Source organism: Mauremys mutica, chromosome 16, assembly GCF_020497125.1.
Source record: "Mauremys mutica isolate MM-2020 ecotype Southern chromosome 16, ASM2049712v1, whole genome shotgun sequence".
NCBI lineage: Eukaryota > Metazoa > Chordata > Testudines > Geoemydidae > Mauremys > Mauremys mutica.
In genome coordinates, this window is record NC_059087.1 from 27119886 (window position 1) to 27136650 (window position 16765).

At 53.3% G+C, this 16765-nt stretch overlaps 2 protein-coding genes across 3 annotated transcripts in view; one reads left to right on the forward strand and one right to left on the reverse strand.

Annotated features, from left to right (window-relative positions):
- The window catches only part of SDSL (serine dehydratase like), a 33127-nt gene extending 31666 nt beyond the window's left edge, over window positions 1-1461 (reverse strand). Inside the window, exon 1 of the mRNA XM_044989829.1 lies at window positions 1434-1461. The gene's annotated coding sequence lies outside the window, so the exon portion shown is untranslated. The remainder of the gene's footprint in view (window positions 1-1433) is intronic.
- Window positions 340-14141, forward strand: LOC123350917 (L-serine dehydratase/L-threonine deaminase-like). Of its 2 annotated transcripts, none has more exons than XM_044989834.1 (8): window positions 340-685; window positions 4053-4213; window positions 5000-5039; window positions 5562-5701; window positions 5907-5959; window positions 7071-7298; window positions 8066-8190; window positions 10748-14141. In XM_044989834.1, exons 2-8 carry the CDS (start codon window positions 4061-4063, stop codon window positions 10954-10956), a joined length of 948 nt encoding a protein of 315 aa, XP_044845769.1. In that variant the 5' UTR covers window positions 340-685; window positions 4053-4060; the 3' UTR covers window positions 10957-14141. The 2 variants fall into 2 exon arrangements, with proteins under 2 accessions (XP_044845769.1, XP_044845768.1); XM_044989833.1 differs by having other exon boundaries at window positions 344-685; window positions 5907-5998.
- The last annotated feature ends 2624 nt before the right edge of the window (window positions 14142-16765 follow it).

Consider the following 16765-nt stretch of genomic DNA (forward strand, 5'->3'; position numbering starts at 1 on the left):
AGAAAGTTGAGGGTAGGAGAGTGAATAAAAAGAAGCCAGGTTTGGAGAAGCAGTGATCTCCGGTTTATGAACTCCCTTCAGCTGTTCCACGGCTTACGTGCATTTCTCTGAGAAAGCAAGGGGACTGGCTGGCCTTGTGAAAGCAAAAGGCCCCCCCCCCCGTCTTTCCCCCTAATCATAATTCCAGACCTGGCTCCTCAGCCTGGTTTGAGCCGGCTCAGAAACATCTGACTCAAGGAACTTTTGTCTGAGCAATGTCCCTCCCCAGTGTGCGTCACCCTCCTTTGGGCATGGGAGCGCCTGAAATAGGCTCTTTTCCTTTTGCAAAGAGCCTGAAGAATTCCCCCTCCCTGACCTCTTCCTTTTGGTATTGTTGCTGCTGGTTTCCCTTTAGCTGGAATCTCTCTGCTGAGCAGGGGAGGGGAATGACATCAGAGGCAAGGGGGTGTGGGGGGGTGCCCCATTCCCCAATTGGCCACCAAGCAGAAACCATGGGCCTATAAAACTTGCCAAGGGACTAGCATCCTCCAATGAGACCGTGGCTCCACAGATTACCCTGGCCGCTGAGAGGGGACCACAGGAGACCGGCAGCCTTGCTCACTCCTGCACTGAACAGCTGCAGCCTCCAAGCCATCAGGGCATACATTAGCTAAAGGCCCTGCCGCTCTGCTCTAACCGCTAACCGGTAAGTGCCTTCACTTTCTTCCTTTCCCAGCACTCAGTGAGATTATCAGCTGTTACTAACACATAAAAAGGAAGGTGGGATCAGAGCACGGGGCTGGGAGCACTCCTTCTAGGGTCGTAGGCAAGTGACTGCAACATTCCGTGCCTCAGTTTCCCCATCTACGCATTGATGATAACAGCATTTCCCTGGCTCGCAGGGCTGTTGGGTGGCTGGATTCAAGCTTCAGAAGAGCGGTTTGGTGAGCTGAACTAGGCAAGATTTCAGAAGTGCTCCTACTCACCTATTCTGCTTTCATCGCCTTAGCAGCTGAAGATCTTTGAAGTCAAAGGACGGTCATTTTCAAAACTGGCCCCTGATTTTTTTTTGATTGTCTCGGTTTCTTTGGTGCCTGACCTGAGATTTCTTTTAGGTCAGAATAAGTGGCCACTTCTTCACAAAACTGGCCCTCAACTGCTTTGTCCAGTGCAAGTCCGGTAATTACTGAGCGGGTTCCTGTGACGGGCTAGGCAGCTGCTCAAACCTATGTGGAGTCAGGCATCTCCACGGGGCCCTGCACACTTTTAACAGTAATACGCAGGATTCCAAAGGAGGTTGCCTCGCTGTCTCTCCCTCACCCAGGCTGCCCCACGCCTCCCTTTCCCTGCTGGATCTCTGGGGACCCCTCCCCCATTCCCCCCTTCCTTTCCCAGCTTTTAACTCCAAAGTCCCTGCACTTCTGCCAGTGCCTGTCTAACCAAGAAGGACTCACTTTGGTGCCACAGTCAGCCGGATGGCCGGAGAAGATGCTGTGTGGCAGTGGTGTAGCCTTCTCCTCTCCTACCTCCCCACCCTCTGTCCCAGCCCCACGTGCCAAGCGACTTGCCTTCACGGGGATGGTCCGTTTGTGTATTTCCCCTGGCAAATGACCCTCCCGGGGGATCAGCTGCAGATGGGATGGCACTGCGTTATGGCCCAGCGCTAAGAGAAGGGTTTACAGCAGCATTGCAGCAAGGGGGGGAGCTCTTTCAGCTCAGAGAAATAGGTTGTCCCTGAGTTAGCAGCAGGATCTTTGCCCTTGTTCATGTCCACAGAATGAAGTCCTCCGGCTGGACTCATGTCTGAAGACAGATGCAGTGCGGGCAGTAGCAGGGTTAGTTTCACACACACATGCCCCAACGCAGTGCCTCTGTCTCCACTTCTGGGACGAGATAGGAGTTCAGAGCCGTGGTATGGTCAGACCTCTACCTAGATGCTAACGAGGCCCAGCTAGGGGGGTGGGCTGCGGGACAGAATGGGACTGAAACCCCCAAGTCATTTCACACAGAGCTAGGTGGGAATGCTACACAGGAGGCCCTGATCTCTACAGCTGGTTGGGAATTTTTCACCAAAACATCTTCCCATCCGAAAATGCTGATTTGTCAAAACCGAAACTTTTCCTGGGAAAAGGTCAGTCTTGAGAAATGTTTCAACTGAAAATTTTTTTAACAAAGTTTCAAAATTGCCAAAATGTTTCATTTTGCCATGTTCTAAATAAAAAAATGCCAGTTTGCCAACTCAAAATAACTTTGTTTCAACTTTTAAGCTAATTATAAGTAAAAAAAAAAGATCAAAATTGGAACAAAACATGTAAATTGACCAGAACCAAAATTTGTTTCAGATTTTTAATTTGTGAGAATTTTCAAGTTAGTTGTTTTGTCCTGATCTGGGATGGGAAATTTTTTTGATATCACAAAACTTTTCATGGACCAGGAAAACCATAGTGCTGGCCAGATCTACTGTTTACTAATAATTACTGATTTGTGACACTGGTAACAACAACAACAAAAATCACAACTTCCCCCCCATCCCACAACAAACAATGGCTTTTTGACCAAATCAAAAAATTTTGTTTGGCTGAAATTTTTCAAAGAAAACTGAGAAACATTCGCGTGTGTTTCTTTTGGATGCAGTGAGAGGCAAAAAGGGGGCAACAAACCAAAAAGCATTCCATAAAATTCTGTGGAAAAAATTAGCACAAAATGAAAACAATTTCAAGTTTCTCATGGAAGCACTTTTTGACCAGCTCCACTGATACATCAATTCTGTGCATTCTAAGGAGATTATAGACAAAAATGAAGGGAGGTCTTTGCCCCACCGAGAACCTACCTTCCAGACATACAGATAGACAAGGGATAGGGGGACAGTGATTGAGGGTGCCAGGTTAACGACGCTAGCCAAGTGTCTTATGTCCTCCTCTAGTGGCTGGTCCATGTAGAGGATAAAAGCTCACTACCGCTGTTAAGCTACTGTAACTCAAGTGGCAGCAGCAAGGACTTTTTTTGATCCTGGAGGCCCCAATTTGCAATCCGGCTGATAGCCTGTGGTGGGGATGTTACACAGGCATCTTACTAGTTCCATGGTCTGCTTTGCGGGTGTCATTTACTACCCGTCATTGAGGGGGAAAAGGTGGGTTTATAGGCCTCGCCGTGTTTTGAGAAGATTATCGAAGGGTGACAGAGGGCAGGAACATGGCAGACTGTGCTCACGCCTAGCAGGCCACTTGGAAGACAGAACAGGAGTGGAAGAAAGACACAAATGGACGATGGGGCTTGGGATACAATCTCCTGACGGACCTGGGATCACATGGGAGTGGCACTCAGGCCAGCTCTGGATTTGGCCTTTCAAGCTGAAAGGCTCCATATCCCGTTCCCCCCAGCGCAGTTCATCTTTCACACACAGGGACACAAAGTGCTTAGCCAAAGGGAGCCATAAGCTAAGGGGCAAAGGAAGGTTTTAATGTGAAAATCCACAGAGAGAATGGGACTCAGAAATCCGGCAGACACAGTCCAGCATGGCCTGCAGCTGGGGAGCACAGAGGGGACCAGATCTACACCAAGAGCTGAAAAGAGGGAGTGGCTGGACCTGAGGCCGCGGTGGTTGGATAGAGGTGGCCAGAGAGAGACTTGGGAGGGTGACATTTTGGGCAGGGACCCATGTACTCCAGGGCAAGTTGGGTGTAGATTCTGCAACAAGATCCCCTGGTTATTTGATGTTGGTTTTCATTGTGACACAGATTTTTTTGCATTGTCCACGTGGGAGAAGGGAGAAGCTGGAACAGCTGGGTAGGGGGAGTTGGGGCTTTTTATGCCTGGGGAGGAGGTAATTTGGAGGTGAGGCATAAATAAATTAGCTGAAATGATCAGCAGTGAAACAGTTAACCATCCCGACATTTGAGCCATCATTAGGCTTCAGTGTCAACAGTTCATTGAAACGAATGGGCAGCTCACACCTCTATAAAATGGGGGCTGAGACCCCAGAGCATAAATCCATAGCAAGAAGTGAGTTCCATGGTAAACCCACAGAATACCCTGGGTCCTGATGATGGGTCTTATTTCCCTTATTTCCTCAGAGCCCAGCATGACTTCTGCCAGGAGCTTGCATGTGAACACACCCCTGAGGGACAGCGTCCCGCTCTCCAAGGTGGCTGGCACCAATGTCTTCCTGAAGCTGGACAATGCTCAGCCCACGGGCTCCTTTAAAATCCGGGGCATCGGCCACCTCTGTAAAACGGTACAGACACCAAGGGCACAGTGTTCGATTGGTGGGGAAAGAAGATTGCAGAGCCAAGCTGGAGCGGGCGGGGGCAGAGAGACAGCGGGTAGCTGGGAATCTGGGATCCATTTGCAGCAGGCACAGCAATCCAGTTCGGGCATTCCCTGCAGCAATCCCATATACTGCAGGGAGCATTAGTCCATGAAGCCTGACCTTTAACTAGTGGTGACTAAAGATAACCTGGCCTGGATTCCTGTGCCCACCTGGAATGGACTCTGGTGCAACCCCTGGGAGGGGAAGAACCTGGCCTGGATTCCTGTGCCCACCTGGAATGGACTCTGGTGCAACCCCTGGGAGGGGAAGAACCTGGCCTGGATTCCTGTGCCCACCTGGAGTGGACGCTGGTTATGCTCCCTACATCTCTCCAACTGGCTGCCGTTGAGCAGCAGACTACAGCAGTCCCATAGCAGAAGATACCTGATCCTGGGCATGCGCCCACCGAACCGTCTGCTCTCAGACTGGAAGAGGAGGGTGGAAATTGCTGAGACTCTGCATTATTGGGGCTACGGGAGCAGAAGGGAGGTTGCTGCTTGGCCTTGCGTGGTCATGGCGGCTTTGATGATGATGCAGAGACTCTATGGAAGGGGCAGACGAGAGGCATAAAAGGAGCCCTCGGGGAGAATGACCTAAGTATCAAAGGGGTTGGAGGGGCTAGACTGCAGAGAGAGGAGCAGCTCTCGTGCGGTCACCGGCTGAGGCCACGTTCACTCCCACTCACTCCTTCCTCTTGCTTTGTCTCCACAGTGGGCGGAGAGAGGCTGCAAGCGCTTCGTATGCTCCTCAGGTGAGATACACCCACCCAGGGCCCTGGCTCCCTGAGGGGGCTGGAGGCTATGTCACACCCAAGCCCATATTGCCCCAGAAACTCACGGGCACTGGCTCCTCTCCTTGGGCCTGGATGTAAATAATGCCCACTAGGATGGCCAGGAATCCAAATCCAGGCTGCATCCTGCTGGCTGGTGCTGCCATTGGTGGGACAATTGCCAAAAGAAGAGAAGCCCCAGGGATGGTATTGGTGTGGGTCACGCGAGGGTGGCCACAGGGCTTTAGACATCTTTGGTCACATGGGAAATGCAATGTTGAGTTCCTGGGAGGTTACAATCCTCCCCACCTCCCCGCCACACCCTGACACTGTCTTTCTGTTGGGGTGCTGCAAGATTCCCACACCTCCTGAAACTCCTGGGCAACCCCCAGGCGTGGGGAGGGTCGAAGGAGAAGAGGGCAGAGGGAGACACTGCTTTGGGAGGCACCGGAGGCAGCACCGTGGGATGCAGGAAACCATGAGGCCCAATGTGGTTGCTTTTAGGTGGCAATGCTGGCCTGGCAGCTGCCTACTCTGCCAGGAAACTGGGCATCCCAGCCACCATCCTCGTGCCCACGTCCACACCAGCTTTCACCATCGAGCGGCTGAAGGACGAAGGGGCCACTGTCTGCATTGTGGGAGAGGTAGGTATGTGCATGGCTGGGTGAGGGGGTATACAAGAGAGAGCAGACTGCCTGCCTGGGGTGAGAGCCTCAATATCTCCCCCCACCATGACCCAGAGCCAGGCCTGGGACAGATCTGCAGAGGGAGCTGCCCCACTGGCTGTGAGGTTCATGGTTCTGTGCATAAGCCGCTGTGAGTGGCTAATAAAACGTCTCTTCTCTGCAGATGCTGGATGAGACCATAGAACAAGCCAAGGAGCTGGTGAAGAACAACCCTGGGTGGGTCTATGTGCCCCCTTTCGATGATCCCCTCATCTGGTATGTGGCCTGAGGGAGGGGTGGACACCAGAGGCTGGAAGGCTTCGCTTTAGCCATTGCTGTCTATTAACCTCCCTGCTTGCCTGAGTCACCACGGGCCGAGATTAAATCCGGCTGCATGCAGCCCCGACAAGGTCATTCTGTGTTGCACACAAGGGGGTGGACTATCTAAGCAGATTTCAGAGGGGTGGCCTTGTTACGCTGTATCAGCAAAAAGAACGAGGAGTCCTTGTGGCACCTTAGAGACTAACACATTTATCCGGGCATCAGCTTTCACCCTCTGCTTAGACTGCGTTAGTGTGGCCACCATTTCTTGGCGCACCAGGTGTGGGATCCAGCATGAAGCTTGCTGGAGAGAGAGTGCACGTCTATTGACCACCCACTGTTGTGGCCTACGCACCACATGGTGAATCTCTAAAGTCAGCGCATCCACAGAAGCCGCTGCCACCACCCTAGCCTGGATAGCTGTGCATTGAACCTGGGCTGGGAGCTAAAGGACGTTAGAAAGGGAATCCATGCCCATTTCCATGTTCATTAAGATCTGGGCTTCCCCGGCACCACTGCACTGATACGCCCCACCCCGCTCTAAAAACAGCAGCTGCGTCTCAGTACCACTGGGACAAGTGCCTTAGAAAGTCCTATAGCTGGGAAGCCTTACAAGGATCCTCCCATCCTGGACGGAGGCGGGACCTCAGTCTGCTTGTCCACACAACCCCTTGCCTTCTAGTTCTCACGCCTGGGCCTGTTCTGAGGTGTCACTCGTCCCCATAGGCAGCGAGATGCAGCCTGGGCCGCATGACTCTGGAGCGCAGCCTTTCAAAGCTGAAATGGTCTCAGGCTGCTAAACCAAAGTATCCCAGACTGGGGGAGACTCAGCTTCTCCGATGTTGGAGTGAACCAAGAGTAACTCCACTTAACTCAGTGGGATGACTCTGATGTCGCTGAGAAGAATCAAGACCTGTATTTTCCAGGCTCTTATAGAGAAACGTGGTCAGGACTGTTGATCTCAGGTCATCTCTAGCCATGGCCTTCCCTTCCCCTGGTCCCAATCCCTCTTGCTGTCTCCCTGTAGGGAAGGCCACACGTCCATAGTGAAGGAGCTGAAGGAAGACTTGGACTCCAAGCCTGGGGCGCTGGCCCTGTCTGTGGGAGGCGGTGGGATGCTGTGCGGAGTGGTCCAGGGCCTCCGGGAGGCAGGCTGGGAGGATGTGCCCATTGTTGCTATGGAGACCAAAGGGGCGCACAGCCTGAATGCTGCCATGGCTGCTGGGCAGCTGGTGACACTGCCAGAAATCACCAGGTGAGTGAGGGGAGGAGGGCGAACTGGAGCGTTCGGCCTGTGCCCCGATGTTAAGGGAGAGGAGCCGTGGCTTGGGGTGGCCTAGGCAGAACCACAGCTTGGGGGCTGATGGAGGAGAGACTCGAGGCGGCAGCCTCATGATTCCCCTCCCTTTTCTCTACTCTGCAGCCTACATGTCTTGGATGCTCTTTGGTTTTGGCTTATTCCTCCTATGGGGCTCCTCCACCCAGCCCCCTCCTGTGCATAGCACAACAATGCTGCCCCACAGGGGCAGCGGGGGGCACAGTTCTCTGGGCACTGCAGATGGGCATACGCACTTGGGCCCAGATCTGCAAAAGTAAGCTCCTTTGTGCTCTAGGGCGAGGTAGGAACCAGGCTTCACCAGCCGGTAACTCATGCCACGGACAGTCGGTGGCAGCAAGGGAGAACCGAAAGGGCTGTCTGCCCAGTCAGAGACAGGGGCCAAGGAAAGATGCTCGGACAAGGGATTGCTCAGTGCTACCCAGTGTGGTAGCAGCGCTAAAGCTGGGACACACTGTCCTGTACAGAGAGATGCAGCATGAATGCAGGGATCCCTGCTCTGGCAAGGGGAATGTGGGGGTCAGTGGGGACTCCACCCTGAGATCCCACAGGGCCCTGCCTAAAAAAAACCTGGCTGCCTGCATGCTCGCAGGGATAGGGAGTGCTGACCTTACAAGGGTACGCTGTGGGGACTCCATTATCACCAGCTGGCGTCTCTCTTTCCTCTTCTCCTCTCCTGGATGCAGCGTCGCAAAGACCCTTGGGGCAAAGACGGTGGGAGCGGAGACGCTGAAGCTGGCCCGAGAGCACCCCGTCTTCTCAGAGGTCGTCACGGACCAGGAGGCAGTCATGGCCATCGAAAAGTTTGTGGGTACGTAACAGCCCCCTTCCTGTGTGTGAGGCCCCACCACCACTCACAGACGCCACACGCCAAAGGTGGGTCCTTTGTTCCAGGGCATCGCTGCTCCCCAGAGGTGAATAGTAACATTTTAAATGGCCGCGCTGACCATGGCCAGGGGTTCTAGTCGCATAGCATGGCAGGGACAGTCTGTGTCCCATTCATTTGCCAAGTCATCCTCACACAATGGCTGACCATCTCCTTGCAAGTTTCAGGCTCCGCACCCTTCTGCCCATCCCCAAGCAGGTGCTGCCCCAGTACCAGATTGTGCCTGTAACAGGTCAAGGTCTCCCGCTGCCTCCTAGTGGGAGGTACACATCCCTGCAGGTCTCACAAATCATTATAGCGCCCACTAGACTAGAGAGACGACGTGGGTGAGGTCATAGCTGTCACTGGACTAGCTTGTATTGCTGAGAGAGACAAGCTTTCCAGCTACACAGACAGAGCTCATCTTCAGGTCTGGGGAACAAGTGTCAGAGCTAAATACAAGGTGGGACAGATTGTTTAGCATAAGTAGTTAACATCTATTTCAGGGGACCATTCAAGGTAAAGTGGCCCATTAACACCCCTCCAAGCATGGGAGGAAGGGGGAGAAGGCAGCGGGAAGGGGGGTTGTTAATGGGTTACAGATTGCTGTAATAAGCCATAAATCTAGTGTGTCTGTTCGGTCCATGATTTTTAGTATCTAGCAAAGTGATGAATTTAAGCCCCCCGCTCCCCTTTTGAAAGGGTCGTGCAGGTTTCCTTTGAGGAGGAGGGCTGAGAGGTCAGCTACAGAGCGATCACTTTGTGAAAAGTGTTCCCCCACGGGTGACAGGGTGTTTTAAAACCCACTGGAAGAACCTGGCCAGGGCTCCTTTATTGGGTTACAGGGGCCCTCTCCCAGCCCAAACCATACTCTTAACAAAAATTTCACCCAGGACCCTTCTCCAGATCCTTCCTAAACCTCAGGCCACTCCCCTTCCTGATGTGCAGGAGCACTGGATTCTCCCCTTCCCAGTCACCCCGACAAATGAAGCTTTTAAACAGTCCTCCCCATGCCGTGGCTTTTAAACCTGAACCCCAAACAATTACCCCCACCCCAGGGCTTTCCTCTGAGATTCTTTCTGCCTGCTGCCACCCAGACCTTTGCTCCAGGCATATATACACCAGAGGGGGGCAGCAGAGACCATCTCAGCCTGGGTCCTCTTTATAGAAAGCACACCTGGCCCCACCCAGCTGGGACAGATGCCACCAATTGGAGTAGAACCAGGTGGGCTAAATTGACCCCACTGAGAAGCAGCACAGGAACTGGTCCCCTTGCCTCTTAAAGGGGCAATGCATCCTCTGACTGCCAATGAGAATGCCTCTCCTGCCCCCCGCTGTGTTCCCTAGAGCCACAGCTGTCCCCGAGTCCCTGACAGGCTAACAAGCCTCCCTCCAAGTGCTGATCCTATCCCCTCCCTCAGGGTCGGTGCAAGGATGTTTCACGCCCTAGGCGAAACTACCACCTTGCGCCCTCCCCCCCGTGCCCCTGCCGTGAGGCGCTCCCCCCTCCGCCATGAGGTGCCCCCCCACACGGCAGCTCCCTCCCTCCACCCTGAGGTGCCCCCATTGGGGCAGCTCCCCACCCCCCACTCTCCGCCCTGAGGCACCCCCCCCGCCCCAGCTCACCCCTGCTCCGTCTCCACCCCTAGCACGCCGTGGCTGTGTCACTTCTCCCGCCTCCCAGGCTTGCGGCGCCAATCAGCTTAGGCACCGCAAGCCTGGGAGGCGGGAGAAGTGAAGCAGCCACGGCGTGCTCGGGGAAGAGGCGGGGCAGGGGTGAGCTGGGGCGGGGAGTTCCCCTGTGTGCCACCCTCCTCCCCCCATTACTTGCTGCGGGCGGCCCTCCCCGCGCTCCCCTGCCCCAGCTCCCTCCGCCTAAATGCCGGCGGCGACCGGGGCGTCCGAAGATCCGGCCGCCGCGGTCGCTGCCGAAGAAAATGGCGCCCCCCAAATCCTAGCGCCCTAGGCAACTGCCTGGGTCGCCTAAATGGTTGCACCGGCCCTGCCCCCCCTGCTTCCTCTCTCAGAAACGGCCTGTGGTGCGGAGGAGGGGAATCCGACAGAGCAAGCGAGAGCGCCCCCTGCTGTTCTCATTACCCCAGGGGGTGGTCAGTTAGATCCGGCGTGTCCCTGACCGCAGGGGAGCGCAGTGGCTGCTTTGACCGTGGCCAAAGAGGTCATTCTCTCCTAGCTTTGCCCTCTTGGGGGGTGGGGGAAGGAAGAGCCCACCACAAGTTTTTCCAGCCCTGTTTCTGGCTTGTTCTCTTCACTGGCCCTTTGCCCGAGAGCTGTCATGGATCAAGGCCAACTTTCCCCCCCCCCGTCGACGCTTGAAGCTGGTGACACCCCTCCCCGTTCATGGGCCAGCAGCGAGCTCACCCCCCATGTCACCCCCCACCCCTGCTAGCTGAGGCCTCCTGCCCTGCGATGGGCGAGTGACCCCATGGCCGCCTGGAGCACCAGCTAGCCCCTCCCCCATCTCTCCTCCTTCCCCCCCGTGCAGACGACGAGAAGATCCTGGTGGAGCCGGCCTGCGGGGCGGCACTGGCTGCCGTCTACAGCGGCGTGGTGCAGAGGCTGCAGGCGGAGGGGAAACTGAGCCGTGCCCTGGGCTCCCTGGTGATCATCGTGTGCGGGGGCAACAACATCACGTTGGCCCAGCTGCAGCGCCTCAAGGAGCAGCTGGGCATCCAGAACGTCATGGCGGCCTAGGCTAGCAGGGCACCACGTGGGGGGGGAGGGACGGGAGCTCTGGAGTTTTATCCAGGGCCTTATATTAAGTGTAGGATGCTGGTTTTAATAGTCAGCACATTGGCAAAGATGTGCGTTTCTAAGTAGTGGTCACGTCACGTCGCCTCGAGCGCTGGATCACACGGGCTGAGGCTAAACCTAGGGCTTCCAACCTGCCTACAGCTTCCAGGCATGGGTTTGTCCCCAGCCCCCGGCCAGGAAGGAATCTCCCCCAAGGCCCACACCTCCGCACACTGCTGTGCATTATCAACATCTGTTCCAGTAGCCCCTCCAGGCCTGCTCTGAGATCAGGGCCCCGACGTGGCAGGCGCTGCCCGGACGCGTAGCGAGAGACAGACCCTGCTCCCAGAGAGCTGGCAATCTAGCCCGACAAAGGATGGGAGAGGCTCGGAGAGAGGAAGTGACTTTGCCCAAGGTCACACGGCAGAGTCAGGAATAAACCCAGGTCTCCTAGCTCCTTATCCACTGCCCTGACCACCAGGCTATGCTGGGTAAGTGACGCACCTTCTGCAACAACGGGGCAGGTTTAGTCTGAAGAAGACTTGGGGGGAGTCAGGAACCTGATCGCAATCTTCAGATATTTTATAAAGAGGCTGTGATCACTGTTCTCCGTGTCCACTGGCAGTAGGACAATTAGAACGGGGCTTAATCTGCAGGGAGGGAGATTCAGGTTAGATATTAGGAAAGACTTTCTAACGCTAAGGACAGTTAAGCTCTGGAATAGGCTTCCAATGGAGGCTTTTAAAGACAGGTTGGACCAACACCACTTGGGGTGGGCTAGGTTTACTTGGTCCTGCCTCAGAGCAGGGGGCTGGGCTCGAGGTCCCATCCCACCCTCGATTTCTGAGATTCTCAGAGGTGAGCTCCTAGGGCTGGAGGGACGGTAGCTCTGTTTTGGCATAGCCGGGAGACCCGCTACCAAACTAGATCAGCCATTGGGTTGGTCTGATCTGGCCTGCCGCAGTGGGCTGATCCTTACCTTGATGAAAGCTTGAGCTGGTGTAAAAGACCATTGGGATGCCTCGCCTAGCGGTTGCATAGCCTATGCCTTCTGGGGAGGGCCCTCATGCCTGCTGGTTTAGCATCGCTGTCTTACCAGCCTGGACCTCTTAGCACGGGGGCGGAGAGCAGGCCGGGCCAATCTCTCTGCAGCTACTACCTCTTTCACTTCACTGCCTACGCTGCCGGCTGCAGTTGTCAGGAAAGGTTTTGTGTAACGCGAGGTTAGTCTGAGGCATGAGTATTGGATGTTGTAGCCAGAATTCAGCACGCCCTAACATGCTGGCTTTTCTAATAGTGTCCACTATTTAACTTTTTGCATGTAAAAAAAATTCCGTATTTCTATAAGGCTGCGTCCCTCGTTTGTTTCCAGACAGAGCTGCACGGCCATTTTAAGTGAGGCTGCCCTGGTGTCACCATCTTGGGATTTTATCTCGCCTCTACTGCTTGGAGAACCTGAGCGCCTCATAACAGCGCTGTGAAGCAGGGCAGGGCTGTTACCCCATTGTACACATGGAGATCTGAGGCAGAGAGAGATAAATGACTTGCCCAAGGTCATCCAGAAAGTCTGTGGCAGAGCAAAAAATGGAACTCAGATCGCTAGCTGATACCCTAACCCCGGGACCATCCTCCCTCTCTGTTGTGGAAATGTAACATCTCTTTTCCGTAGAGGTTTTAATCCAGAAACTTTTGTACCAAAGCACAGGCCCCTGCCACCTGAGTTAAGGGAGTAGCTCCATTAGCTATGGGCAGTAGCAGGTTTTTATCCTTTAAGTCAGTGATTTCTCACTTTTGCAGCCTGAAGGCTGAACATATTGTGACACACAAGGTCAAGGGTCAGAGTTTATAATTTGGGGAGTAATTCTTGTGTCCTGATCTGCACCCTTTGTGCTTCTCAGTGAGGCAATGGGAAGAAAAGTCTGATTTCCACCCACACCCCAATGTAAGACTGTCCCCATTGGCACAGAGCCAGTGTAGCCGGCTCCTCTACCTCCCTCTTTGCAAGTCCTGCAGTGTTAGGGAGAGCGGCTGGTTTCTGGCTGTCTCCAGCTAGGAGGCTGTTGCCATTTGGTGAAAGGCAGAGCAACCCCAAGGCTGCTCAAACCAGAATTGGGACAAAGCCTCTTTCCTCACCTCTCCTGTGATGGCCTGCGTGGGAGAGAGGAGGTACTGTGTGCAAGGAGCATCCCTTGGCTCAGGCAGAGCCAGTAACCCTCCTCTCCTACTCTCCCATGGGCTCTCACAGCCCAGCAACAGAGCAGAAAGAATCACTCTCACCTCCTTCCCCCGCAATGCAGCAGGCCACCAGCTGGGGCAGTGCTGAGAAACTGCATTCCCGGCTCATGCGGTAGCTGCTACAGGGGCAGCAGTGGGAGATGGCTGGGGATGGGTGGCACCCCCTTCTGTCTCCCTGTAGCAACGGAGCTTATTTAAATCTTACAGCTTAAAAAAAACCAAACCCACAGACCATGGCTCAGGGCACACACTTCAACTCACAAGGGCCACAGGTTGGACACGGTGGCTGTATGTGGACCCAGCCACTAGAGGGAGACAAAACACACTCAGCCAGTGCGTCACAGGAAGTGACACAACAGCCATGCCCCTCCAGCATTTAACAGGGACAAACAGATGTGGGTGATGTTTAGTAAGTGACCGACCCCATCCTGGAGAGACCGCCCTGCTCTGTTTTCTCTCACCCAGAACCACCTGCATTTAAGGTGGGAGGGGAGAAAAACAAGAGAGGCCTCAAGCAAGACCACCACTGGGGAGAGCACAGGGTGGTGTTCTCCTCTGTAGCAGGCAGCATGTGCATTGAATAGAAAACGGCAACCGCCTGGCACTGTGAAGTTCAGAAAACAAGACTGCGTCAGTAATAAACCTCCAGAATTGCCCAACTCCTCAGAATGATTCGTTACTAATCTCGTGGCCTATTTTCTAATGCCGCAGGCCTGAAGGGCTGGGAGGATTTCTGCCAGTTAGGTACAGTTGCTAGGCACACGGACAGTGTTTGCAATCGAACCATTGCAGCAGTGTGAAAGTGCATGAGCACCTACAAGTGAAAAGCACCGGGAGCCCAGGTGCCAATCCCAAGCATCCACCATATCATTAGAATGACTTAAAAATCATGACATTAAAAAAATATAATAAAAAACAATTTTTTTACAATTTTGTCTTCTGATTTCCTAGCCTTCAGGATGCACTACTAGGGTCAGATTTTCAAGCTTTCTCCTGCAACCAGGAGCACTAAAAATTTACATATTTTAAAAATGAAAGGTTTTCCTCTAACCACATGTGACCAGAAGCTGGGGCTTTGAGCAGCACAGCTGCTATCTCAAGAGTTGGCCACACTGCAAATGTGAACGAGACACACACATCTATTTAGATTCTTGATGAGAGAAACACCGGGAGGAAACAAACAGCATAAATAAGTGCCAAGACACGTTAGCAATCCCGCTGATTTGATGGCATTACTGATACTAGGATTTGCATTGATCTGTAAAGGAGGGTTTTTGAAAACCCCTATGATCTTTCCCTTTTTAATCCCCTTGAAATCAACCCATTCTGCTCAGTCAAACAGAGATGTGTGTCTGGGAACACTGGGTGATGTCTTTGAAACTGCTGTCCCTGTGCTGGGCTCTTACGGCTAAGGCAAAATTGTCCTGTCCCCTTCCAGTCTATGTTTCCTCCCCTTCTAGGGAGGAAAGCGATTGACCAGTTCCCTGTGACCCCACCTCTCCCCCCCTTCTCTTGCTCAGCTGTTGCTGGATTTAAAAGCAGGCACTGAGATTCCCCATCTATACCCTACATCCATTCTGCCATGGACTGGCCCACACAGGAGCTCTCTGCAGCGATCTCTTGGGGTTTCCAGAGGAGGGAACTGCATAGACATGCCCTTTGGGTTGACAGCAATGGACTCTCATGGCATTAGTGTAAGCTGATGCCATTGGGTGGGTTGTCAGCACGGGGGTTGAACCTGTGACTTTGGAATCCAAACCCATGAGCTTCTTGTGCCAGATCAGTGAGGGGTTGTGCAGATAAATACATTACACATTGTGAGGTGCTCAGAGAACTGGCCCCCATCACCATGCTAAGTACCATCCCTCGCTTCATCGATTATAAGGGATTCTTGTGAACATCGAGTCTGACCTGCTGTATAACAGGCACAGGAGGCCCTGGAATTAATTCCTGTTTGAAAGAAGGCAGCGCTTTAGAAAAACATCCCATCTTGATTTTATAAAACTGCAGGGGTGGAGCATCCACCACAACACACGGTAAATTGTTCCACTGGTGAATTAATCTCGGTGTTAAAAATGTGCCCCTCATTTCTCACCCGAATTTCTCTAGCTTCAGCTTCCAGCCACTGGATTTGTTACACCTTTGTCTGCTAGTCTAAAAAGTCCTCTAGCTACTGTCAAATTTCTTTTCCCTATATAGGTACTCTAGGTAGATACACAGACAGACCGAGAGTCTGAACAAACGCTCTTAGCTTGAGTGTCCTTCACCCACCCAACCCCGCCTGAAGGGCTGACCGAGGCGAGACCACTGAAGGGAGAGAAGTAAAACAGGGCAGGAAATGCTAATTATTTTGCCAAAACACCAAAAAAGTCCATTGTTTTCTTAACTGGCCCATGCACATTTTTCAGTTTTAAAAAAACCCTGAAAATATTTCAATTTTCTGTACAAATGTTTGGGTTTCAGAAAAACTGGGATTTTGACATAAAAACCTAAACAGCCCCCCTCACAATAAAAGAAATTCCACATGCAGGTTTGAATTTTTCACCAAAAAGGCTGTAAAATGTTTACCAAAATATAAATATTTCACTAAAAATGTTTATTCAGTCAAAAAAATAAAACAGTTTTTGTTTAAAGACTAGAAGGTGCATTGAAACACAAGAGCCCCCCCCCCCCATTCCAGAGGAGTAGCATTGAGGGCAGCTGGCAGCAGAAACTGCTGCATGGAAAGACGCTGGTAAACCAGCTAAGGGCTTGACGGGGTTCGAGGTAGGAGGCTGGTGCTTCAGCTGGAGACGCACAAGGCTCTGAGCTGGCTCCAGAGCGGTTGGAAAGTGGGGGTTCTCTTGGGCCCCACCTCCAGCCATCTGCTGAGGCCTAGAATCCCCCCACCCCTCCAAAAAGACAAGATGAGAGCTGGGGGTGGGTAGAATCTGACGTTCAGTCCTAACAGGTTTGGGTGAAGGGGGTATCTGGAGTCTGTCCCTTCCCTGCGCTCCTTAACCCATTGCCTGACATTGGCAGGGCCCAGAACAGCTTAGATAAGTCCCCCTGCCTGCCAGAGGCTGGAGAAGTTTCTGTGCTCGTACCACACAAGCAAGGAGCCCCAACCCTCCTCCCCTTCCCATCAATCAACAGCCCCCTTGCAGCAAGTGCTGCTCCCAGCCAGAGGAAACCGGCTGCTGGGCAGCACCTGGGATCGAACGCCTGCTGCCTTTCCAGCCGTCTGCACTCTCCCAAAAAGGCCACGTATGGAACATTTCACTACTGGCCAGCCGGGTTTGTTCTTTCAGAGGCACTGCTGGAGAATGCGCCTTTAATAACATCTCACAGCACTTGACAAAGGAGTTTAGCATCATTAGCCTCATTTTACAGATGGGGAAACCGAGGCACAGGGGGTGAAGTGACTTGTTGTGGAGTCGTTGGAAGGGCTGCCATGCAAGTAAAGGACCCAAGCCCATGGGAGTCTTCAGAGGGCTTTGGATTAGGCCCTAATTGAGAAGGGAAGAGTACAAAAAAAATCCCGTCTGTTACCGCC

Excerpts from the sequence above, each read along its gene's own strand:
- LOC123350917 (XM_044989833.1), top strand. The coding sequence starts at position 4,061 with ATGACTTCTGCCAGGAGCTTGCATGTGAACACACCCCTGAGGGACAGC. Across the intron at positions 7,299-8,065 it reads ACACTGCCAGAAATCACCAG|CGTCGCAAAGACCCTTGGGG; the intron begins GTGAGTGAGGGG and ends TCCTGGATGCAG. Across the intron at positions 8,191-10,747 it reads GGCCATCGAAAAGTTTGTGG|ACGACGAGAAGATCCTGGTG; the intron begins GTACGTAACAGC and ends CCCCCCGTGCAG.